Source organism: Temnothorax nylanderi, unplaced genomic scaffold, assembly GCF_030848795.1.
Source record: "Temnothorax nylanderi isolate EJ_2023f unplaced genomic scaffold, tnyl_v1.0 TNYL_tig0068_pilon, whole genome shotgun sequence".
Classification (NCBI taxonomy): Eukaryota; Metazoa; Arthropoda; class Insecta; order Hymenoptera; family Formicidae; genus Temnothorax; species Temnothorax nylanderi.
The window spans coordinates 75,181-100,968 of NW_027249130.1; the positions used below are offsets into that span (position 1 = coordinate 75,181).

The 25,788-nt window shown below is 44.6% G+C and overlaps 1 protein-coding gene across 1 annotated transcript in view; it reads right to left on the reverse strand.

The window, feature by feature from the left end:
* Positions 1 to 25,788, reverse strand: part of LOC139773758 (discoidin domain-containing receptor 2) — a 159,642-nt gene that overhangs the window by 66,417 nt on the left and 67,437 nt on the right. Inside the window, exons 2-4 of the mRNA XM_071708462.1 lie at positions 23,719 to 23,900; positions 19,780 to 19,885; positions 9,379 to 9,610 (exon numbers count right to left, since the gene is read on the reverse strand). Coding sequence (XP_071564563.1) covers positions 9,379 to 9,610; positions 19,780 to 19,885; positions 23,719 to 23,821 — 441 coding nt within the window. The 5' untranslated portion in view covers positions 23,822 to 23,900. The remainder of the gene's footprint in view (positions 1 to 9,378; positions 9,611 to 19,779; positions 19,886 to 23,718; positions 23,901 to 25,788) is intronic.

The following is a 25,788-nucleotide window of genomic DNA, read 5'->3' on the forward strand; positions in this document are numbered from 1 at the left end:
ATCTCAAATACTTTTTATCTCGTGAATTATTCTCAAGCAGAAAATGGATAATCGTGATAAATTTATCGTAGATAAAAGACGTCGGAATCGTTAGTATAAAATGCATGAGGGAACGTTGGACGGAACGTAAGGCGCTTTTCTATGTCAGGATTAAGGAACGTCGACGGAACAGAAAATGAAAACAGCGAGCCATTTTGCAAACGAATGACAACCGGATGACGTGACCGAGCACGAGATGGGACATCTGTCGGCTCTTATACGTCTATCGCGTTGCACCGGGCGGCGCGGGCGTTGCAAAATTATGCAGCTGGCACTTTCTCGAGACAGAAACAAGTGCACGGCGCGAGCGATGGAAATGGGCGGTGCACACAATGTAAAAGAGTCAAGAAGATGCAGCAGCAGCCCGATGGAACTTTATCGTGACGGCTTCTTCAAATCGTAATGGCTGCACGCGCAGTTTACGGCGGAAGTGTATCTCGTAAATATGCATCTCCGATGACGTCACGATCGAAGTGCATTTCGAGGATGCTAGATGCGGTTATAAACTTTCTAAATTCAGATGCCATTTGAGAAGTGAGTCGCGCTCGCGAGACTTTATCGCGATCGTCACGTAAAAGTTGGCCATTCCAATTTTTGCGCGTATCCGTAAATATAATTTTCAAAGCTGTTTAAAAATGGCAAGAAAATAATTCTAAAAATTCAAAAGATAATTCAAAGCAAGGAGAGTTCTACGCGTTAATCTTGTAACAAAAATATTTATTTATTCGAAACCTTTCAAATTCTCAATATACTGGACACAAATAACATCTCCCTTCTGTCGAATATACGTAATTTAAATTTCTTAATACTCTATTTATTTTTTTTTACTTCTCCGCGTAACTTTTTACAACCTATTTCGCGAATGCTCGCTCTGACGGTTTGATTACGGTTTTTGGGCGCTTTAGGTGGCATCGAAAGGAGGTCGACGAAAAAATTTGGTGAGCCAAGCGAACCTCTGCTCTTCTTCTTCCTCGTGTGCGATTTTGAAGTGTTCATAACTTATGCCCGTGTTCGTTTTTTGCCTGTCGAAGCGCCGTATAAAACGAATTTATTGCGTCGGCGCATGCATGTCGTGGCGATGGCTGCCTCCGCGAATATTTTCGTGCACTTCTCTTGAATGACGCTATCGGAATTTCGTTCGTCGATGGGCCGATATTTTTAGGACGTCATACCTATTACCGATTATGGTTCTACTACTCCGCTTCCATCGAACTTTTATCTGCAAAAAATATTCGTCCTTTTTTTATTAAAAAAAAAATGTGTGTTGCTTGGACGATGTATGACCCGATTCGGTTCTCTCAAATAAAGAGAAAAATTCTTCGTTTGGTGGGAGGAAAGACACAGTTCCCTCGCGTTTTCATTACATTCTCCGTCATAAATTTCTTATCTTTTGCATCTTAAAAGATTTCCTTTTATAGGAAATAATAAAAGAGATCTATGACACGTGAATCTCGCAAAAACTGCGAATAAGCCTCTCAAACGTTATCTATAATTTAATCATAATATTCTTATAAAAAAATGGTCTTATATCGAAACTTTATCTACCGTCAAGAGACGTAATAAAAATAAGAGGATATTCCAGAGAAAGACTGCCACTTTACCGTTAACTGTGACTGCAATCTTCTCCAGAAGCGGTCCTACTATATTCCTCTCGAAAATCCGCGCCTACCTTTATCTCCTATTAAATCTGTCGGCCTTGATGTGCAATAAAAGCGGAACGTTAACGCTCGCCGTTATCATGATTCGAGTTATTACGCAATATCGCATTCGCAGGACATATCGTAGTCGCCGTTGATCAAGCGCGTAAACGCATCTCGTTTCGACGACAGAGCTATCGCTTTCGTATCAACGTACCGGCCGGGCCCTTGGTTACACTTGCAATTACAATTATACGTATGTACACGCCGCGAGTGCCGGGCGAGCGCGCGCGCACGCGTGTGTCGTGACGCGCGTGAATTATCCCGTGGACAGAGGCGAGCGTTTTGCTAATGTTCTCGGCTTCCTGTGCGTGCGCCATCGCGATCCCCGGGGCATCATCGCAGCGGCCCGGCAATATCGCTCCCTTGTCTCCTTTAATTTTTTTCTCCGTCCTCCACGCCCCCAGTCGTCGCGGCTACCTGGAAACAGTGCGTGATTTACCGGGATCGGGCGCCGGAAATCAACGCAAGAGCGTCGGTTGCGTGTCCGTCCGCTCTGCACGCACACATCCGTCTCCTCACGCACCCCCAGTCGCACGCACTTATCCCCCCCGACAATTATCGGATTTCCGCACGGAATTCCCTCGCTCGACCTCACCGCGGGGAGGAAAGCCCCGACTCGAAGTCGGTTCGTCACCGGACAAGATAATGATGGATCAAGGGGCTCTAAAACCTACCACTTATATATATCTACCGTCTACGAGCATCCCCGTGATCATCGCTTTTGCGAGAAGGTCATTACTTCGAAGTCGTGCGTACACTTTAATTATAGACGATTCGACTTCGCTCGGGGAGACGAATGTGTATCGTATAATCATAGAGCGTAAAAGTCGGCGTAATGTACGGTTGTTACTGGAGTGAGTGTTTTGCTCGACTTTGTATCGATTAACCATCACGTTTGATTGAGTTACGAGACTTTTAAATATTTAACTCTAAGGGCTCGTATAAATCCAATTCATTTGACTTTAACGGAATCGTTAGACTTTATTCAGATCGACATTTAAATTTTATTCCTAAGTCTTTTTGCTTTTACATATTAAAAAGAATTTTATATTTATGATTAATAAATATTAATGGAGAATTTTTTGACATTTGAGTATTACGTCAAATTGAATCAAGTTCTATGTACAATGTTGCGGGGAATCGATATTATCCACTTCATCGATAGCCAACTAGAAAAGCGTTATTCGTGCCGCTGATAGTCGCGTTACTGCATGAACTTCCGTGATTAAGTGTCGTTTTAAAATGTAACGCATAGAACACTCGGCGTTAAAATCTGGTGGAAAAAGAGGGTGACATGTCAGTTGCCGCGGGTTCGTTGTACTCTCCGTCGAGGACCGTGATTAAGAGTCGTTTCAAAACTGATGGCATATACCAGATATGTCGCTTCTTTGAATGTTAAATGGGGCCATTCTGATTAAGCATACTTTTTTACGAGCGTTGTTTCGAAGATTTTTATCACTTTTACATGAAAGAGAAATTGCAAATCCGATATATTTGTCGTTCATACGCTTCCCCGTAATAATCCTATTTTTATATTTTCGTCACACAATCACGAGAGTCATATATAATATACACCGACATTTTCAGTTTAGTTTCACGAAGCACATATATATTTTTTACGTTCCACGCCAAAAGTGATTCGTCACCGTCACATTATTCCGACGTCTCGAATATGCTTTTAACTTTTGACACCTATTAAAAGTAGGACGTCTCTTTTTAACTGCTTACGTCGCGCTAAACAAGATAACGAGCTAAAAGGTAAAAAAAAGAGGCGCGAGACGCTCATTAAAAACTATGCAGATAGCGGGAAAAAATAAGTAGGATAGTTTCTCGACGCTACGAAGCACCCTTCGCGAGTCTGTTTGTATTTTAAGTGTGGCGCGCACACCCTGCAAACATCATTGGCGAAAATCGCCGGTAAACACGTTATTAAAATGTTTACCGACGTGAATGAGCTGTTCGTCGATTATATTTTTCAAGCAGTTTTCCAACGGTCCGCAAGTCGTCCGATAATCGATAAGCGGTCCTCGCCTTTTATTTTTCGGCCGAAGACAGAAAACAAGATACAATAGTTGCGAACGTGAACATTTTTAACAATATAAGCTCGGTCAATTTGTGGATGTTCTTCCGGCGTATGTCCAACGACGCAACGTGCGGTCCGCAGGGAGTAGAAGATATCCATATGTTGTCCTCTTTGTGCCCAATGGACAGGATCTTCCGCTTTTATTCTTCCTCCGACGCTGTCCTTTAGAAGATTAAGTCTGTATTTTATTGCGATCGAGAATAATTTTTCTATCATATCGTATACTTTCTCTTTAGCAATAAAAATATACATAAATAACGCAAATATTAGAGTCATATCTTTGTTCAAACAATCGACGTTTAAAATTGAGCAGTTCAAAAAATGCAAACATGAAAGATACACTACACGTGAATTTAGAATGTATACCTTAACTTATTTGCAATCAAAATCCACAAACTGTTTTTGGGCAATATTTGTCGCGCTAATGATGTTTGCAGTTTAACGAGTGGATTTTGATGCGCTGATTAAAAGTACGCCGATGTCGCGCGTGAAACACGAAAATGTGTGCTAAACATAAAAAGTTGCCACTAAAGGAGTAATTAATGCTTTCAAGAAAAAGTTTAGCGGCAGTATGCCCGGAATAATGTAGGTAAGTTTGGAAAATTAATTACGGATGTTGCCGGGAAATTTAGATAAGGCGTTATCTGAAAGGAAAAAAAATGCTCGTGTAAAATAAAGGAAAGATAATAATTTTTCACTAAAAAAAAAAAACTATGTACTTTTAATAAATAATATTTTTAAAGCATATATCTTAACGCCTTTTTTCACCGTGCATTCGTTTATAATTATTTTCTACCAAACTCTCGTTCGCGAATATATTTAATTACGTTAATTGCGATATTTTGATGGCACGATGACGCACGGTTGTGCTCAAAACCGGAACTACGGTGAGAAAAAAATATCGTCGTTTCGAGAAAGCTTCTCTACGCAGAACGTATACCATTTCCTGCGGGCTGCGGACTGCGCAAGCTGCGCTCGGGCGAATTTAACTGCACCGGAGAGAGATTCCAAGAAAATCTATTTAATCTCCCGTCCGTCGATGGAGTGCGGACGATGGGAGCACGCCGCGCCGTGGCGCGCGTAGACTAATGAGAAGTGGGGTCGGTTTTTGACGTGGGGTATTTATTATTGAGACGAGAGCGCGCTAGAGAGCCGGTGGCAGGAATTGGATGGTGTGTTTTCTCTTTCTTGGCGAATGAGCGCGCGCGGGCGCGAACGAGGGTGAAAGACGGAGAGAAAGTGCGAGAGAAAGATCGCGGCCTCAAGCTTTAATTACCTCTGGCGGCCTTTTGAAGCTGGAGTGCCTCCGTCTTTCGTCCCCCTTCGCGTGACAATTATTATTAGCATTACGTGGTACTATTCACGTCATTTTACGCTGGCGCGGGCGCGTATATACGTGTGCGCGTGTGTACGCGTTATGCGACGGCGTATGCACTTTGCATCCCACACGCACAAGTGCACACGTCAGAATACGTTAGCGCTCCTCTCTTGTCCCCGAAACTGTTAAAGACCTCGTGGTTTCTTATCGTCTCGGCGCAGCGCGCGAGTCTTTGTAGAACGTTTTTTCTCTCCTTCTCTTTCTCGTCCGGATATCTCCGCAAAACCCTGGAAAAACTTCCCGCGGCGCGTGACGCGGGAAAGGGAATATTTGCTGTCTCGGGTATATTTGCTGCGGAAGCAAAAATTTCGCTTCCTTCTACGAGCGTCTGCCTAGTTAATCTCATTTCCTCCGTACAATAATTAATCGGATTTCTCTCACAACTACTTCATGTCTACCCTTGGAGAAAAGACATTCCCTTGATTCTCGTAGGGAAAATTGCAATATCCGTCCTTTGCTTTGTTATTTGCAACACTTTGAACAAATAGCAGTGGAGAATGTTTCCGCGTCAAAGTCGCGTCAATGTGTAATATTAACATAATATTGTAATGACAAATAATTTCCAGAAAAAATTTCATGTATATAAAAATATTTAGTAGCAAATCTGTTTAGCAATTTTAACGGATCATTTTCCTGGCTTTTTTTTCCAGACGCAGCAAAAAGTAAATTAATCCCAAATTAATTCTTAATCGTTAATGGATCTTTTCCATAACGAGGAAAAATGAATCAAGGTTAGTAATCGGATCGTGTTTAGCGGTAAAGCGGTGAATAATCATGGGATCGAAGAGGCTACGCAGCGTTTGCATGAAATTACGCGGTCGAGCGCCGATGACGGGTAGACAGCGTCTTCGGCAGCGTGCGACGAAGACGCGCAATCCTCTGGCGCATTAGCGCCGGTGCAAGCTGGCTATCAATATTAACAAGATAGTAATCGGATGCCAGATGTAGAGACACGTCCGATCGATAACGGATAACTGCTCTCGGGGGTGACAAATCGATACGATACCGAAATAATCGCGTCATTGTCGTTTTTTTTTCCTTTCCGCCGATTGGTAATTTGCGTAATTTTCCGCGCGAGCAACTCCTCGCATTTGTTGCAAAAGGGCTAAGTACGCCGAGTTGATAACAAGGCCGTGAATAGTGACGAGCCGGGATATGTCACATACTCGAGGAACTATGTTCGCGGCGCAGAATTTTAGATTCACGTCACGTTAGCGCCTGTCCAATTACATCGCCATTAATCACGCGTTTGAGTTAATAATGTTCTCGATCGTTTTTCTCCCCCTGACATATTTTCGAAGTAATCGAATTAAGATGGAAGAGCGTATTAAATTGTTTAGCAGAAAGATTATTGAAAGGTATATCAAAAGCACTTTTGTTAATTGAAGTAAACAAATGAAATGGGACGGAAATGTATTAATCTCTATCATTCAACACGTCTATTAGACTACATTTAGATTCATTTTGGAGCAGCTTAGAATTCGATAGCGAATTTAAATCCAAAATTCGAGCATATATATTATATAAATCTCATTGTCAGTCCGATCGCGATATTCTACACGCTACGCAAACCGCTAAACCGCTACATTTCAGATTCGCCAAATTTAATCGTGCCAAATTGAATAATCACGAAGTTTCGATTGCTGACCGTATTTTCAAGAGGGTCGCCTGCGAAGCAGAAAACCGAGCGGGCTAATCATTAAGTATTGAATAATCATGAAGTTAATCGTGCGACACACGCGAGGTGTCTTCCTCGCTGGCGAAGGGGAACGGCGAAGTCGCCGCGCGCGGTCCCTCGACGCATTAGCGCCGGCGCGAGTGGTCCATCAATATTAATAAGATCGTAACCGGACGAGAGCGGCGCGGCGGGGACGTATAGGGAACGGGCTGATCGAATGGCCAATTTGCCTAGTGGTTAGGCGAGCTTTTTCGTCTCGCCTTTCAGGGACGTGTATCGCCGGTCTTCTTAGTGTCTCGTAAAGCGAGACGGGGATCGTCGCCGCATTAATGAACGGGATACGCGTCGCATCGCTACAGGGAATCGTGCCCGAGGGGACGCGCCGGCGAACGAGGCTTAAAGTGTCGTAATAGCGACGGCGACGTGGTCCATAAACATTACCCCGACGACGGTAGACGACGTTGAGTTCACCGGGAACGTGTCCCGTCGCCGTCGGCGATACTCGTGTGTGCGGCTCCCTCAAAGGTAAACGGTATCGGGGCACATTTGATGTTTGCGGTCGCCATCATGTGGACAGAATCTACTCCGAGTGATCTTGCCTGATGATCGTTTGCGGACGGATGTGTGGGGTAGCCTTCGTTTAAAACACTACCCGTACCTTGAATCTTCGTTTTTCTCGGAGACGGTTATTCTCTCCGATAAGAGAGAATGGCTCGGAAGGGAAGAATTTCCATCGTAAAATTATTTCGGCGAAACGAGTCGTTTATCGAATCGTCGTATAAAAATGATTGTCAGGTCGCTGCATTGTAGTGAGATTTTGAAAGTCCTTAACATTTGTGAGAAGTCCAATCTGGAGAATGCCCTATAAACGTAGTAATGGCGCATCGATCGCGGCTCGTCGCTACAGATATGAACGGAATATACTGCCGCTAATGCATAGTACACGGTAATGCCGGTATCCTAACTTTACGGCGTCCATCACGAACTCGTTCCGCTCACCGCAGCTGCTCCCGCTAATACTTCAACGTGGGCTTCGCCCGTTAGTCGAGAGACTCCGACTCGGCAGCAGATTCGCTCGCGAGCAGACGAGCGGAAGGCTCAGAGGCATCCTGGTAGAACGGCGGCGGCCCGACAAAGTGGCGCACACCGACGGTACGAAATTAGCTTACGGATTCGCGATAAGCGGCTTACGTTTCGAGCAAGGATAATCCCGCGCCCCGCAATCGATTCTTGATCGTCGAACACTTTGAACTCGCGCGCTCGTCCCGCGCGCGGGCATATATACGCGCTGCTTTAACCGCTCTCAAATAGAACGGGCTGCATATCCTATCCCAGCTCCGGAATAACGATCTCAATAGCTTAGTCAGAGGAACGATGGCACGATTATTTTGGGTCAATGAAATCGCGGGTCTATTTCGATCGTTTCGTTGCAATCGCGGCAGCTGCGGCCTCAACTGGCGCGGGCGCCGGTAAATGCGCGAATCGGCGGCGTCGGCATCACGTCATAAATCACGATAGCGGCGAATGTTTTTGCCCAAGTGGTGTGCCTCGCGTGCATCGATCCGATGCGTGGTCTGTCAGTTCTAAAGAACCATCCGTGGTTTTTCGTACCGCGTTATGCTGTCTTGATGTTCGATATAAAAATACGAGAAGTTGGAAAAAAAAGTGTTCCAGTTGAATGAAGTTTCCATTTTTTCCGTAATTATCACACCTCTATATCGCAAAGTGCTTATGAATTGCGAAATATATGCAGAAGATATATACATAATTAACTAGCCTAATTAGAAGTAAAGACTTTTCGACCCTACTAACAATGATTATAAATCGTGGCAACGATTATAATCGTCATGACAAATCGTCATGCCGTTTCGATTCTGATGACCATGGATTCTGATCCTTCTAAAATTGATGTAATTTAGATGCTTATGTTATAAGCATCCTATTTGAATAATTTAATTTATTTTACGAAAAATATTACCTCAGCCAGGGTTCGAACCTCCCTGATTCCGTGATGGGTGTCGTATCAATTCGACCACTGAGGCATGTGGTAATATTTATCGCAATAACATGTATTAAGATGACAAACAATATTTATTGCCAGTAGGGTCGATTAAAGTCTTTACTTCTAATTAGGTTAATTATTGACTGGCGAAGTAAATGCTACTTATTCGGTAATAATTAACTAGTTATTTTATTTTTACTCGATCGTTATTTAAAAAAATGAAATTGAAAAATAAAACATACATCATATAGTAAAAGAATTGTTAGTACAATTTTTCCATTTCTTCTTTTTCTTACACAGTTTACGAGTTAAATTTCCAATAATTTACGATACAAATTGTACCATTAGGGTTAATAGGTGGGTAATGGAGAATCCAATCAGTCCGATTTAGGAACTTGGTCGGAAAACGTCGAACAACTTCGCGGCAGTAGTACTCTATAGTGGTGTCCGTAATCTAGCGCCGCGATAGAGAATCTTTAATTAAGTTAAGGCGCTCACCTCCTCTCCTTTGATGTCTCTATACCGAACCCATTTGCCCAGTCGCGGCCTCCAGTATTCCAGCAGATAGTACTCCGCGAATTCAACACCCACGCCGTTTCCGAAACGGCCCTGGGTAGCGGTGGCCGTGATCAAGTGGATAGTGTGAAGGTCGATCTCCAGCCACTCCCGAGCTTCCTTGGTGATTTGGTTTTTAGGACACCAGGCGCCACCGAGATTCTCCGATTTCAATCTATAATCATCGACAATCGAGTATCGCGTTAACTTTTGCTTTGGTTACATTGTACCCTTAAAAGAAACATTAATATATTAAACATGTATAAATTTTTATTTATATACAAATTTCACACGAAAGTATTTTCTGCTATTTTATATCAATGTATTTTCATGAAAAATTCGAAAGTAAAAGAACGCGAAGAATTTGATAATTTACTATTAAATAACCGAGATTGAAAAACACACAAACTACCAAGAAATTCTGAAAAATCGAATTTCAAGCAGTCGGCACCTTCAGCTCGGCCCCGTCCGCTCATAAAAGTAACAATCTAATTAGACGTGAAAGTATCGAGTTAGTTCCTCGCCAGCGCCGTTCATCTCGCGCTATCGGAAGATCAACCGACGCGCGGTCGACCATCGAAGTCCTCACACCGAATTCCGATATTATCGCGTTTATGTGCGCGAGAAATCGGAGATTTTGTGCTCTCTCTCTCTCTCTCTCTCTCTCTCTCTCTCTCTCTCTCTCTCTCTCTCTCTCTCTCTCTCTCTCTCTCTCTCTCTCTCTCTCTCTCTCTCTCTCTCTCTCTCTCTCTCTCTCTCTCTCTCCTCTCTCTCTCTCTCTCTCTCCTCTCTTCTCTCTCTCTCTCTCTCTCTCTCTCTCTCTCTCTCACTCTCTCTCTCTCTCTCTCTCTCTCTCTCTCTCTCTCTCTCTCTCTCTCTCTCTCTCTCTCTCTCTCTCTCTCTCTCTCTCTCTCTCAAATGTTATTTTATTTACGTCATACGGGTTATAGGCAATGTAAATCCGAACTGCATCTTAATGAAGCTTAAAAGATCTACACTGAGAGCCAAAAAACAGTAATAGTCTCTGAATTTTCGTTCATTCTCAACTTTTAATCTCAATACACAGATGCTTACTTAAAAAAAAGTAATGTCTGCTGAAAAACACAGTAATATCTAAAGATTAAGATCGTAAGCGATATACTGTCTGAAAGAAATAATAGAAAAGAAATAATTACTAAGAAGTTCCATTATTCAATCATGTGCGATTCTGTAACCATTACTGTTGGCTCTCCATATTCGTTCTATCGCACGAGTTCAGAGCAGTTCAGAGAGATATATGAGATTCATAATAGTTATTGTAGAATAGATTGTTAGCTCAGCGTTAGCGTATATTAAGCTATCATTCCGGAATCTTATGTTCGAATCCCGTCTCCCGTCAATGCGTTTTCAAAAATTGTAAAACAGTGCGTAATTTTAATTAATAAAATAGAATATATGCAGAACCACGAATATATACAAATTAAACTATAAAAATATTATTTTAGAAAAAAATAAGAACTATTTGAAAATAAAAAAGAATTTTTTTCGTTAAAATATTGCACCGGAATCATTACTGGTCTTTATCGTAGTAGTGCGTAATGGTTACTGCAAGAAAGATTAAAAGTTGAGAGTGAGCAAAAATACAGGAATTATTACTGTTTTTCGGCTCTCAGTGCAGAATTGGTATAAAAAAGTACCTCAAATTCCTTGGTTTAAAAAAAAAAGGAATTCGAGGTACATATGCTAGTATAACAAAAGGTGTTACTACAGTATATCGTCGTTATTATGTATAGCTTAAATTAAAATAGATGTTATTTGCCGGTGGAGTAAGAAAACGCGAGGGAAATGATGAATAATCGCAGATATATAAACGTATAGGAATTTGCTTTCCGACTCGCGCCATTCGCCGAGATCATCGAAAATCCGGAAGCTTATCGAGATTTCCAAAGGTCCGGCTCGATAACCGAACGGATTTACATAGGCGGGAAATCGTGAGAGGTATTCGGAGTTGACCACGTATCATCCCCGCGCAGGTGATACGGGTCGGACGGGTAGTATATACGCGCGGCCATTTATACGTTCAAGCTGTGCCCGCCTCGTGCTTCGGTTTTAATCTTCGAGGGGTCGAAAGCAAGGCAAGGAGAGAGAGTTCTGCGCCGGGGCCGGCATGAATAAAACATGAAGCGCGAAGCGCCTTCCCTAATTGCGTGGACCGTTTAAATGCTCGACTAAGAGTGGTGCTCCTTTTCGGCGTTACGCCGAGGATAGGTAGGTATAGTTATATACGGCCGGGGTGTGTATTCTTCTTAAATTGCAGATTAGGAATCGCCGCGTGAAACGTTCTCGCAGACTTAGCGCGAGTTACGCTCTCGGCATACGAATATTCTCAGCGTGAGAAAAAGGAGGATCGGAGGAAGACAATAAGTTCACGACAATTGCGCCGACGCCGCGACGATGGGATGGCGGTCGGTTATGCGAGACGCATTTATTGCGATGAAATGAGATATCGCTTGTAACGAAATGGCACAATAAACCTGCATTATTACGGCGCGGGGATGATTATAATAATCTTCCTCGATAATGAAGAACATAATAACGGCAGAGCTATTTACGATGAGTACGCGTGATCGAGGAATTGCGTCGCGACTGATCCACGAGGTGCTAATAATCATACCTCACGTTCGTCATTAACCGAGCACGATAACACGGCTGCGTTCTCCACGGCAGTGCGGCTGATCGCGCGGTTATAATGGCTGCTTTCGCGAGATTTACAACCTGCGTGGCGGAGGCGCCTCTTTATCGTTAACAACCGGCTCGTTCGGCATGATCAGCCGAAGGTGGAGTAGCAATGACAAGACGCAGATTTCACGAGCGTATAACGCACTTTTCTATCGTTACGAGAAAATGAGATCAGATCGGATGTCAATCTATCTCAATCTATAAATATTATTAAGAGAACTGTTAAGAGAATTCTTTACAGTTATTTAGATGCTTATAGCATCTAAGTTAAATCGATATCGATTTAATTAGAGGAAGGAGAGGAGATTTTAATGTTCCAACAATAATTGTGTTTTAAGCCCGACCAAGAATCGGCGCGCAATTAAGTTGGCAAATGTGAATAATATACACACACATAAATAATATTAGTCTACTAACAATGAGATCTAAGTTCGGACCATAAGTGGCAGTTTATTCTAATTTCAATCTGTACATTTTTTCATTGTGACTAACAATAATAATTCCTTGTTTGCGAGCAAATCCCGAAATTTCATAAAAATGTTTAAAAAGAATCGACTCTGAGTGAGTCAACATATGATCGTGATCATAAAAGATATATTATTTCGAGAGAAGTTATATGTTGTGAGATGTTTGTAGTAGATATTCGAATGAATACATTTTTTTATTTACAGGACTTTTTTTGCGAATTTGTAACAGATGTCGATCGATGGTATTTATTTAAAATGTTGCTGCAGGGTTTTAATTTCCGCACAATATTGGAGTATCGATAATAAGGATCCGAAGTGAAATCGAACAACGTGATTTCAACAGAAATAAGTAATGAATTAAAACAAATATGTGTTCGATCATGTTAAATGTAATATAGTTTCTCTTGCTCGATAAAGATACGTATTATGAGAGAAAATAGGCAATGGAGTCTATTTAAATTGCAAACAATTACAAACTGTTATTTTATATATTTAAAGAACCAAAAGTAATTTCCTCGCAAGATCTCGCGGGATATACATCAAATAAATATAAATTATGAAAAAAATATATTTCAAGAATTTAGTTCGAAATAAATACTTTAACCTTTCGGAATATTATTTTTTAATAGAAATCCCATCTAAATTACAAAATTCCGCTAAATTAAATGCAAATGCATGCAAACGCGAAGTTATTTCTGCGAAGACAATATCCCGCTCCGTCCTTCGCGCGTTGTCTCTTTTATATCGTCAAAAAATTCGCGACGGTGCCCGAAACCGGCTCGCGGGTTCTATTTATAATGACTTTCCGTGAGTGTGTCGCAGGGCGAGGAAGGATCGAAGTGTGTGGTCCCCCGCGCGCGCGTACCCCAAAAAGACGATCCGGTATAATCGTTTTCTCGGGCGGTGGAACACGACTCCGAACCACCGAAAACTCCATGTCGTCCGCTCCACACGGCTGACACGGACGGGTGGCATTAAATCGAGCGAGGCGAGAGGAGAGGATGGCGTGGCGAACTTAAATTTTCCATCGTGTCAACCGCCCCGCCGATTCTGCATTCGCCGGTATTAACGGGCGTGTGACAGCGGGACTGCTCGCTATCTGCGCGCGTTAACGCGCTCGCATTATGCAAACCATCGATCGGGAAGATTGACGGACATCTCAACGCCACGCCGCACCGCCACGCCGCCGCGCCGGCGAGTGGCGGAGCATTGCTGGCGATTGCGGCGATCGATGGAAAAAGATTCGCGCGCGATTTCGTACGACAAAAGCACCGTCCCGTCAGCCGCGGTCAGAATTTAATTTCGCAGTGAGGAAAAAAAAAGTCGTCGTTATTACCGTTTCGACGATGACGTTGTCGGTCACGGGAAAATTGAATCTGTCACGCGGCGGAATTTTTATCGTGCGTTATCGTTACGAATTGAATGATCGTCGCGGAGAAGAGAAGTTATTTTTCAATCTAATTCAACGATCTCGGATTTACGTTACTAGCATAAAAGAATCTCTCGTGTTATGCACTAGTTAATTAGATTAAAATAGTTTTAATTAAGATAAATCGGAGGAAGATGCCAGTAGGTCGAAGATGCCACTTTGTTAATATTTCGTTCATTTATCCGATAGATGGTAATGTTTTCTAGTCGTTAACGTGAGATTCATACAACGAGTGACACATGCAAGCTTCTCCAATTTTATTGTGTTAAATCCGAAGAATTTGGGAAGATCTGTTCAAACCAAGTAGGTAGTGAGCAGGCTTTTTATAATATTGTATTACAATATACTCTTCTTTGTTAAGATCTTTTATAATTTCTTTTCATTGAAGTGGATTTATTTAATTTATTTAGTTTGAAACCATGTGAAATGACTGTCTCATGACCTAAATAACTATTTATTCTATGACGTCAGTGTGCGCAGTCAGAGGTAGCATCTTCTCTTCATTACTGGTGTAAGATGCCACTTCAGGAAAAACACCATTGCGTGACAAAAACAAATAGCGTGACGAGCTATTTTATTTACATGAATACTGACGTACAATTTTTGTATTCCTATATTCAATTTTAGTTTTTTAAAATATCGTGAATATTCGATAAATATATGTCTAAAAGAAAAATATTGATTTTTCTGAAATTGTATTTGCTAATTGTTTATAGTTAAACTTTATTGTTAAAAATAACTCTATGTTTTTGTATACGTATTATACACGTCATTTATTGAGTGCTGCATGTTTCTCACAGTACTTGCATCCTTCCCTTTACAGGTGGCATCTTATTTAGATATAAGGGTAAGATGCTAGTTTTATATAGGGATAAATACATATAATCAAATTACAACATTTTAACGATAATTTTTAGGGTGGTTATTTTCAGCTCTGCTATGTGAAGGCTTAAAGTATCATATCTTGCAAAAATTCCGAAGCGGTTGTGACTATTAGTTTGTTCATATTTCTGTAATATTTCTTAACTATGGCATCTTATCTCAACTTACCCTATGTAACATATGCCGCGTCGAACGATCTTATATTTAGATTGGAGAAGAATATCAGTTCAATGACTGAATTTATTAAACGAAATTATTCTTCAGGCGTATGCTGCTTTGCATTCATCTCTTAATCATATCTTTTCGATTTCGTTAAGTCCGCCTCAAAAATTCCGCTTTTATAAGGCGGATTTCAATTCGGCGAATTAAATAAGTATAGCGACGAAGTTCTCGAACTATTTCACCGCGAACGAATAAATAGCGAAGCGCTGAGATAGAACGGTCAGCCTCCTTTATTAACGTAAAATACTTATTTACATTTTCAAACCAAATGCTGTGCAACAAATGAGTCCATATGATAATTGTGTAAGATGAGCAGCGAGCCGGCTGTTTCTCGCGCAACAAATATTATCGCGATACTACAGCCAGAAGAATAAAGTATTATATCTCTTTAAAGAATCGTTGGTTTCTCCGTCGCGAAATCAGGGAAAGATGATCCCGGCCACTCACTAATCGAATCTTTACTGGCATTCGCTGTCGCTATCTCTAGCGGGATGCGAGATCGATGCATCCATAGCGCAAATATCGCAGAACTAAATCGAGCTCTAAGACTACGGGATTCAAAACGCGATTATCTTCTTCTTGAGAAAAAAAAATATTTTGTATCAATTGAGGACGTTGTGAAATTTGCATGCTTTTAGAATGCTAACTTAAATAGAATTTTGAAGGAATAGCAAGGTATTTTTATTTTTATAATGAATATTAATACACAATTTCTTATATATGTATTTATCTCATGATACTATAAAGAGCTGTTTCAATTAAAAATTTTTTCGAGGGCACTGTTTCGCACTGGAAATAAATAAATAGAAATTATTTTACTGATTCGTCGTTTGCAAAACATCAGACAGATCAGAGGCTATTTTCGGAGAGCTCTTCGCCTGTGCTGCTCGAGGCGTCTCTGTTCCAATCATCCTCTGATGTCTTGACTCGATGTTGAGATGGAGTAAGATCGAAGATGGGGTCCACTTTGGCATCGTTCGACGCGTAAGCGTAATCGGCCGCGCGACTATAACCGGTGCGGTCTGTCTCTTTTAACCGCCGTCTTATCTGTGCTTTTCTAAATTATAGCGTATCAAGTAATGGCTCTAAGTAAGAGCTATTACGGACTCGTAAAAATTCGCTAACTCAACGCCAGCACGTTCTTTCCGCAGTAAATATCTTGTATCATGCAGTTTCCTGCCGTTCCTCTAGTTAGGAAAATGGTTCGTATCATATTTCCAGCCAGTTCGAACGACGCGATTCGTATACGTGTACGTGGAAGTATATAATACATGCTGCGGAAATAATCATTGCTTATCGTTTCAAAGCTATAGTAACATTAACGACGTGCATTTACAACGTCACGTAAACAATAACAATTAAATATTTCGCTCTCAACGTTGAAAATAAACTCGCGAGCTTAATAGTATGCATCGACGTAATTAGCACGTAATCACAGTTACGCCCGGCGAGATAAATTGAAACGCGCGCTATTTTCGTTTCGAACGAAATTACGCGGCGAAAATCGTCTCGTGATTTCTCAACAGCGGCCCTCCCCCCAACGTCCAATTTCTCCCGAGCGAGGTATCTCGCCCGTTCTCTATGTTCCTACTGGCGTCTTAATTGCACCCATTCTAGAAATGCCGTTGAACGGAAGAACACGAAGAAAAGGAATGGCGGAAACGTGCGAAAGAACTTGCAGCTGCACGATTCCTGAAAAGAGTATATGGCATGCGGTATACGAAATATTACCAGCGCCCGGCCTTTTCAGCGCCGATTGTACGTCAAAAATTTTTCACTCGATAATTGGAAAAAACGCGCTCCATTAGCTCGCCGCGATACGCATCGGCGAAAACTGTTTATTCTTTTATTCGCGGATGATTTATCGCGGCTCGCGCGGTGTTGTAACTCGAGAATTTTCGATTTTAATTGAAATGGACAAAATGACTTTTGTTATATTCGAGGGAAAAACGAATCTTTTCTCCCTGTATGCCTTTCTCTCCTGTATACATCTCCCACGTACTTTCCAGTAACTCACAAAAGACATTTTCCAGTTACGCCAAAATGGCCATCGGAGAATATCCTGCTGTCTAATACATTTTTATATTAAAAACGTCAATCGTTACACAATGTTCAGACTACGAGCCATTTATGTATTTTATGTTCCCGGTGTTTTCATTCCGAATGATTTTCCTCGTGTAACCAACGCATCCCCAGGCGCGTTGTTTTAATTCGCGACGTTTCCCAGTATAACGAGAATCCACTAACGGGAAAGCGCGCGCGGAACCTAGCTTCACGTTATTTTTCCTCTTTCTTTTCTTTTTTTTTCGAACGCGCCCGCCGCACCCTCGACGTTCGCGGCGAGCGAGAAAGAAAAATACGCCATAACCGCGGTAATTCGTATCGGGGCGCGCAAAACGTTCGTCGGCCTATCGTCTCGCGGAATTTCGAAGAAAATGGCGAGGAGCAATTCCCTCCCTTTTTTTTCGCCCCCGTGAGCACGAGCACGAGGACAAAGGAGAGCGCGCACCGCGATTGTAAGCGTCTGCGGCACCTCGCACGCCCGAGGCCGGCCTGTATTAAATTAGATGGTGACGTGCGCGCGGCCGCGTCGAGGAGGATCCCGGGCGCGCGCGCGCGATGCTGCGCGGGGGCACGGCGGAGCTCATCAAGACTCGGAGGCCCATTCAGCCGGTCATTGTCTGCGGTAATGGAATGTATTAATATCGGAGAGCCCGCGGGGCCGTCGACCAACGCTCGGTGTATACTCCGGTGTGCCTGGTGGTGCCGCCGCGCGCGCACCCGTTCGGTTCTACAACCCGCGGTCTGCCGGGCTGGGGATACGTCCCGTGGGATGGAATACTCGTATAAACCGCCGCTGCACTGCAAACCGCCAGCGAATACCGGGCCCCACGCATTAATATCTAAACGCGAGAGCGCGAGAGCGACGGGCAGTCAACGAGAAGCAAAGAGAGAGCGAGCGAGAGAGAGAGAGAGAGAGAGAGAGAGAGAGAGAGAGAGAGAGAGAGAGAGAGAAATGAAGAGAAAGGTAGAGCGAGGTCGAGAGAGGGTGAGGAGGTAGTTGGCGCGCGTATTCTGCCAGTTGCATCTCGTATTCATGCGTTGCACTAGCGGCCAGCAGAGGCGTTAGACGGCCAACCCTTTTACCACTGGTCCAGGTGTAATATACTTTTTAGTTCAGGTATGATACGTCAAAGGTCCTTTTGTGATAATTGCATTAGAGAATGGGAGCCTCAGCCTCCTGCGAGGCATGTCCGTTGAAGGCGCTCTGTTTTTGCGCCGTAGTCATTTCGCAAATGTTTGCCGGGGTAGGGAAAGGGTATACGAATATGACGGAACAGCGGGCAAAATGTAGATGGTAATGCAGGTGGAAATTAATTTGGAATGGAATTAATTCCACCGTCGTGCTTCATCGTTTATTAACTATAAGGAAAAAGTAATGTTAAATTCGTTGTTACTCGTGATTAAACTCATACTCATGCTGTAACATTAACTTGCGACGGGATATGCATACGGAGGTTTTTAAGTTTTCGACGCGGCCGGCAACCGGCAACGTTGTCGTTGTCGTAAATAATTACGCGCGCAAACAGCACGGCCAAGGGACGTATCGAATAATGACGTAGAAATTATTAACGCGGAACAGAACGCACGCGCGCAGTATGTAAATCCCCGATCGGTCGTAAATTCATGTTGAATAATTTTCGTCAGCCACAATTAAAAATAAATTCGTTTTTAAACCGAGGAATAAACCGGCGCTCAGGGAGAACGATCAATTTAACAGCTCTATAAATATTCATTTCGCGCGCGCGAGAGCAAGTGCCAAACGAGAAACGATAGCTATCGGAAAGGGGTACGCGGATTACTTAATTATATGTTGTTGCAGCCGTGAATTTATTCTCGCGGGGATAGGCGTTAATTTATAATTAGACTTCATAAGCTGTCTCGCGCGCGCGCCCAGCCGGTGCGCTCTAAATTTTTTTCGTTTCACGCGCGACGCGCGACGCGCGACGATAAGAGACGTCGACTAATCTCCGTTAGCTGGTCTTTGCGCGTAAACGGGGTTATAAAGCTACACCCGTTAGATTAGAAATAATTACGTTCGCGGCGGCGTTGCTCTCTTTGTGCGCGCGTAATAACGTCTTTCATAGGACATACAAACCTGATATTCCAGATTTTACGTATTAACGAGCAGCCGGGCGTTCCTGGGGACTTTGGTATTCACGCGCGCGCGCGCTCGCGCGCAAAGCGGAGGCGTCACAATTAACACGAGGCGATATATTTACCTCGTTGACATAGAGCTTCTGTTTTTCTTTTAGAAAGTCCCTAAAAGTAGAGCGCGGCGCTTTCAAACTCGTTACTTCGTGGTAATAAAAGCGCGACGGGACGAAAGTGACGCTCTATATCGCCTATATGAATATTCCGCTTGAAGCCCGGTTTTACGCAGCGGAAGACTCCTGGTAAAAGACGCGGGCGGGATCAATTTTTGCGCGCGTTTACGCCAGCGTCCCGCGATATCGGCGGTCGCGGCGGTCGCGGGTGCGTCGAACGTAACAGAAGGCGCCGGTAGATACCGAGTGATCGATGGCGGTCCGGCAGACACCATCCGAATGAAAAACTGTCGCTTACCGTGCCAGGTGGGGTCCGACGTTTCCGGTGTCGAAGCTGGAACTGGCGTTGATATCCGTGTCCGGGATCGCCCCGGACTCCATGCCGAGCGGCGCGATGCATTGGGCTGCAACAAACGAACGTGACGTCGCCGAGGTTAAAGCGAGCTTTGGATTTATATGCGCCTCTCTCCTATAGGCGCATCACGGGCCGGATCATAAACGGCTAAATAACCAGCTAACCGAGATGGATCCGCGCGATAGCCGGTTTATACGGCTGCCTGTCGTGCGGTGGAAGTTACGGTTCGAGGGCGGGCGCGCGGACGAGTGTACCTGCGAGCGGAGGGGTAAAAAAAGGGGGGGCCCGCCTTCCCGTATCTCCTGGACCGATCTAATTGTTTCATAGGTGAACACAGCTGCCTCGCGAGGACCGCTGCCGTCTGCACCATCGACGCCGGGAACGAAGGGGTATCTTTCGCGTGCGCGGAATATTTACTGCGCTGCACTGTTGTGTATAACGTCGATCGCGTATATCGCATCCTCGGGGACGGCGACGAAAAATGACGCTGGCAGTGGGAGGGAGCCTGAGAAACGGAGCGCATATCGCGACAACGCGTTACGCGTGCAATTTTTATACCCCCGCAGCCGTAATAAATTCGTGGCGTTTTCAGGCGTGGCCAACTTGGACTTTACGGGCCCTCGTCGTCGTGACTGCACGCTAATGAGGATCATAAAACGCTTTGTCTTCCGGAGATTTAATATCTGAGAAGAGAATATCTTCTCCTGTGCGCGGATCGGTCAGCCCCCGCGTGTCCCGCACCAATGACAGGGTTAAGGACCGTCAAAGAAACGACACCGTCTACTTTGCATACATTACTCCGACCTCGCCGGCGCACGCATTTTCGAGAGGCGTTCCCGCGATCGGTCCGGTCGCGCAATAAAGTCCGAACAAAGTGTATGACGCATGCACGCATTCGCATTCGTGCCGTTCGCGTCACGGCGCGGTGTCATTAAGGGACGACAGTAAGGACCCGCGACATTTCGCGTCTCTCGTTTTTAAAGCGCCATTAACCGCCCACGCCGTTATCGGCCGTTTGTCTCGGCAGAAACGCGAGGCAAAGAGCCGCGATTATCCAGCCGCGAGCGTATCGGTCGGTTCACTCCAGCGGGTCGGATGCTCCGTCGCGTATTACAGAGTCAAAGCTGGTAAACTCACAGACGCGTGTACGATACACACCCGGGTCCTTGCAATTCGACAAAGGAACGCATATCGTAGTGTAACTAATCCGGATATACGACAACTCGAATACGTCTGCTTCGCTCGCGGCGCGGCGCGGCGCGGCGCGCGGCGCGGCGGAGCCTCGTGTGTGCATGATGCAGCACCGCGCCGCATCGATTACGGTTTACGGATTCAAGTAACGATACCCATTACGCGATACGGAAATTGCTAAAATTTGAAGTAGGTAGCCCGAGCCGGGGGAGTCGGACGAGGTAGCAGGTACACGTAGCCGGCAACGATAATGCCTAATGCCCGGATATCGAGTGCAGAGGCAGCGCGCGCGAGCCCCGCTGGGCGCCCGCGCCGCTGGGTCGCCGGGACGAGGGGGAGGAGAACCGTAGTAGCTTCGTACCGGGGAGTGTAACGGAAGGAATCCGCGCTAAGCCAACGAACAGAACGGGCATGTAGGTGGCCATTAATACCGGCGAAAGTTTGCAGTGTTCTTCCGACGATACCACCCCTCTCCGCCCACCCCCCGCCTCGTAATTCCGCGCCCGGCCGGCGTCGGCCGTTGTGAAATGTGTATTTTGGTCTTACGTTTTAATCCAACGTATTTTATTGCCGAAATGGAATCTCGGTAAAGCGTGGATTCCGCCGACGCGGTTTACAAATACATATAATACTCGCAATTTGCGCGGACGCGTATATCTCGATGATGTACAATCGGTATTTTCCTTGAGTTTGTAGCTAGAATAACTTCGGCGGGCTTTGTCATTTGCAACTCGCGCGGGGAGAGATGGTCGGAAACGATATCGAAGGAATATCCATCGGGGGGGGGGGGGGGCACGATACGTCGCTAATGCGCGCCGCGATTTCGATCGTAATCGGCAGCGGATGGAAAATTGCGCACGCCTACAAACGCGGCGGCGTCGCGTTGGGAACCGGCGAAATGGCCGATCGGATTAATCGCCGTTATTACTAACGGAGCTCCTCTCGTCATATCGCGATTCCGGCGCTCTAATATATGTATGTCCGACTTCCTCGGACCGCGCACCGCGCCGGCCGATTAGAATCAGCAGTAAGAGAGTCGAGTCGACAAAGGGAGGAAATCGGCGATCGGGCGCTCGTGCGGACTGGTCGTCGTTATTAATGAAAGCACTCCCGATATGTCCGCCGCTAATATATGTCCTCGGATTCCGAGGAGTTGCGCCCGGCATCGATAGCGGGAAAGTCGCGTCTCGCGGCTCCCAGAGCGAGTACGCGAGGAGCATGTTCGAGATCGTCGCGACCGCGCGTGCGACCGGGCCAACAACTCGGTATTATTATTAATGAAGGTCAAGCCCGATACATCGCGATCCCGTCACTAATGTATGTCCACGAATTCAGGCTGGGGCAGGCGATTCGAATCAATGGTAGGAAAGTCGTGCCAACAAAGGGAGGGAATACCGATCGAGATCTTCGGCTGGCCAACATGGCGAGCGAGAATCGCTATTATTATTAATGAAGGTCCAGCCGATATATATCGCCGCGTATCGCGCACCCTCGCCGGAATTCTCACGGCCGGGGCGTCCTCGATAAAGTTCGACCGGAGCAGAATCCGTTTCCTTTGTCGGCGGGTCCGGCCTAACGAGTCCCACCGTAAGATATCACGCTAGTAAATCGATCGTGAATAAGGGTGAATAAACGCGACACCCCTAGTGACTTTTTCGAGACGCGGAGACGCCGACCTTTCTCCGTTAATCCTCGAGACGCCTGATGGCGCGCAAGACGCCTCATGATTCCACATCCCTTGGAGGATGTCCGGTAAAAGTCGCTCGTCGTTAACGGGAGGACTCTACTCGAGAAAAACACCATCGATTACTTTCCGGCTATTGACGCTAAGATAGATTACGAGGAAAGGGAGAAAATCGCCGAGGATGTTGTTTGGAAGGGCTCCGTGAGAGGCGCAATTATTAAGCTTTCCATTATCGCGACTACGATGCAATTTTTCTCTCCTACGTCCGGAAATCTATTTCTATTAAGCTGTTTCTCGCGAACGGGGCTTCGGAACAGAGCGATTACTTATTATTAAATACGATAAGATAGGGTACTCCGTGCTATCTTGAGAGCAGGATTTTCTTTATGTGCAGGGATTTTCTTTATTCTCTTTGATTTTTTTATAAGGCTATTCTTTTTCATCACAGCATATATATTCCAATTAATTATAGATTTATTATTAATTACAATTCTAACAACATTGATTGAAAAGCATGGATTAATTTTTATTTCGATTCGTAATTTTTTTGGAAGATAATGTATTAGTAGTTAAAATTCAAATAAGATAATGATATTAGTCTTTTATTACTTATCAAAATGTTTGCGATAGTTAAGTACATTATCAATAATTTTCTTGGCGGTTGATAATGTTCAGGTTTAGATGTTCAAGTCTCGCCCACTCGAAGACCCCACGGGACATCGCTAAATATAGGCGCGCGCGCGCGACTCAAATGATAAGACGCAATGTCCCCAGATAGGTACGCAGGATACCTAATGACCACGGTCAAAGCCGATCCCGGATCGAAAGTTCGTCGACTGCGAGGTAAGTTCTTGGGGTCGCGCAACCTCCGCGTCGTTAATAACTTATAAACGAAACAACCTGTGCGCGAGTCTCCGAGCCAAGGAGCTATAGTCGAGCGAAGTTTCCCCGACGAGACGCGACGGGTACTATAAGGCCTGGCGGATTAGAGCTTAGGAACTACTTACAGAGGTCCACGCCGTGGTAGGCGGGGGCGAGCGCGAGCAAAACGACGAAAAGGTGGACAGCAGGTGGTGCCCTTCTGGCGAGGAAACCCAAGCTTTTCACCATAGCTCCCTTTTCCTGCGAGGGCTTCACCCTCGCCCTTTCCTCACCGAGACTCCCGCCGTGCCATTTCTACCTCGTCAACCTGAAACAAAAAAAAAGAGCGCGATCGTTATGTCATGCTTGACGATTGTCAAGTTGGGTAGGGCGAGCGACAAAGGGAGTCGTTTCGTTGACTGCTCCCGGAGAATGAGTTCGCCTTGGCGGAGAAACGCGACACGCGCAATTATCGCGCGAGAATGTCATTCTGAATGCTACATTGAAACATGGGACTGATGTTGCGTGTATTTAAAAACCATAACTCGCGGCTATCGCGCGCAAGAGAGACATTGTCATTGCAAAGATACCTGTATTAAGAGAAATTTATATTATTTCACCCTACAACTATGAGTATTTTACTTACAACCTGCAATTTTACCTACAACCTACAATTTACCCTACAACAATTACATACATGTTACAACATTATATAATTGTTGATATTATCATGATTCAATTATTTAAATTATCATAAATATTGAGTTTCGTAACAGTTGAATATCGGATTCATCTAGCCATATAATTTCTCAATTTAAGAGAACTTTGCAGTATCAAAATTCCGCAGAGAACAATGCACAGATGACATCATGTCTTCATGCGATCTGCCTATAATCCTCGTTCAGTTTTCCGTCGATTATGCGCCGCACGTGAAACCGTTTCCTTCCTGTACGTACCGAGGGCGGGGCTAAACTTCCTATACGACTTCCATGTCATGTAGTTTCCAGGAAGAAATGCACGAGAATTGCGACGCGCGTCAGTTTTGCATAAAGATGTCTTGTAGACGTCGGTAATTTTTAACCTGATCCCCCGATCCGTGTACATACCAATATGCTCGTGAGCATATTTCGCAGAAATGCCGAGATCGAGCTCGGCGAGCAGAACGGAGGAACGTTCCGTGAGTGGCGCGATAACAGCTCGTTATTGGCTTACGAGCCTATCGGCCCGATAATGCGTTACTCCCATTTTGCGCAAGCTCCGGTACACGTCAGACATGTGCGCGAGAGCGTAACACTCGCGGCTCTCTCTCGATACCCCCGTAGTGAGATAGGTGTCTCGAGTTTGATGGAGTATCCGTTGGTAATTGCGCCGACGGTGAATAAGTAATGCGCGAGTACGGCAGTAAGAAGTCATTCGGTCGTAGGCCTCGCGTGCTCCGCATTAAACATACATACCGCAGCTTATAGCCGCGACGCGACGGTGCAAAATCTGTTCTACGGCGCGCGTCTCGCCGTCATTTCTCTCCCTCCCTTTCTCCCTCCTCCCATTCCCCCCCCCCTCTCTCTCTCTCTCTCATCGTAGAACCGGTAAGAGCATCGCTCCTCTTGCAAAGTCCTTCACAGCTGCGTGATACTACTCATTGTAGATTTTATTTGACTCCAGAGCGGCATGATATATTATGCTTGCAGCTTCCGAGCATGTATCAATGATGATTATATCAATGAGTTTATTTTCTGTAATCGAGCAATGGAATATTTATGAGGTATAAACAAGTCGCGTTCGAATATTTTTCGCGCGCGGGAATAAATCCTTCCCCATTACGAAAAGGATAATAAAATTATACGATTTTGCACTTTACACGAGTAAACAACCTTTCTTCTTTGTTATTTCACGCATGAAAATGTATATCTGAGATTAATATACGGAACGATGACGAGAATTACTGGAGATGAAGTAATGGTAAATGTATTTTTCTGAAGTAATTGACTGTAAGAAACTGTGGTAATCGAAGAATTAAGTAAAGCGCGTTTCTCACAACGGACATAATTATTGCGGCGACGTTTAATTAAGCGTAACGGTACACAATAAGACCCGTTGATTAGCGAGACGCCACGACGAAACGTTCCGTCTCTCGCGTAAACATTTAATCACCCTAAGCACTAAGTGTTAAATTAGAAATTATCGGAAAACGGTATCGTTTATACGTCGAGTCGCCA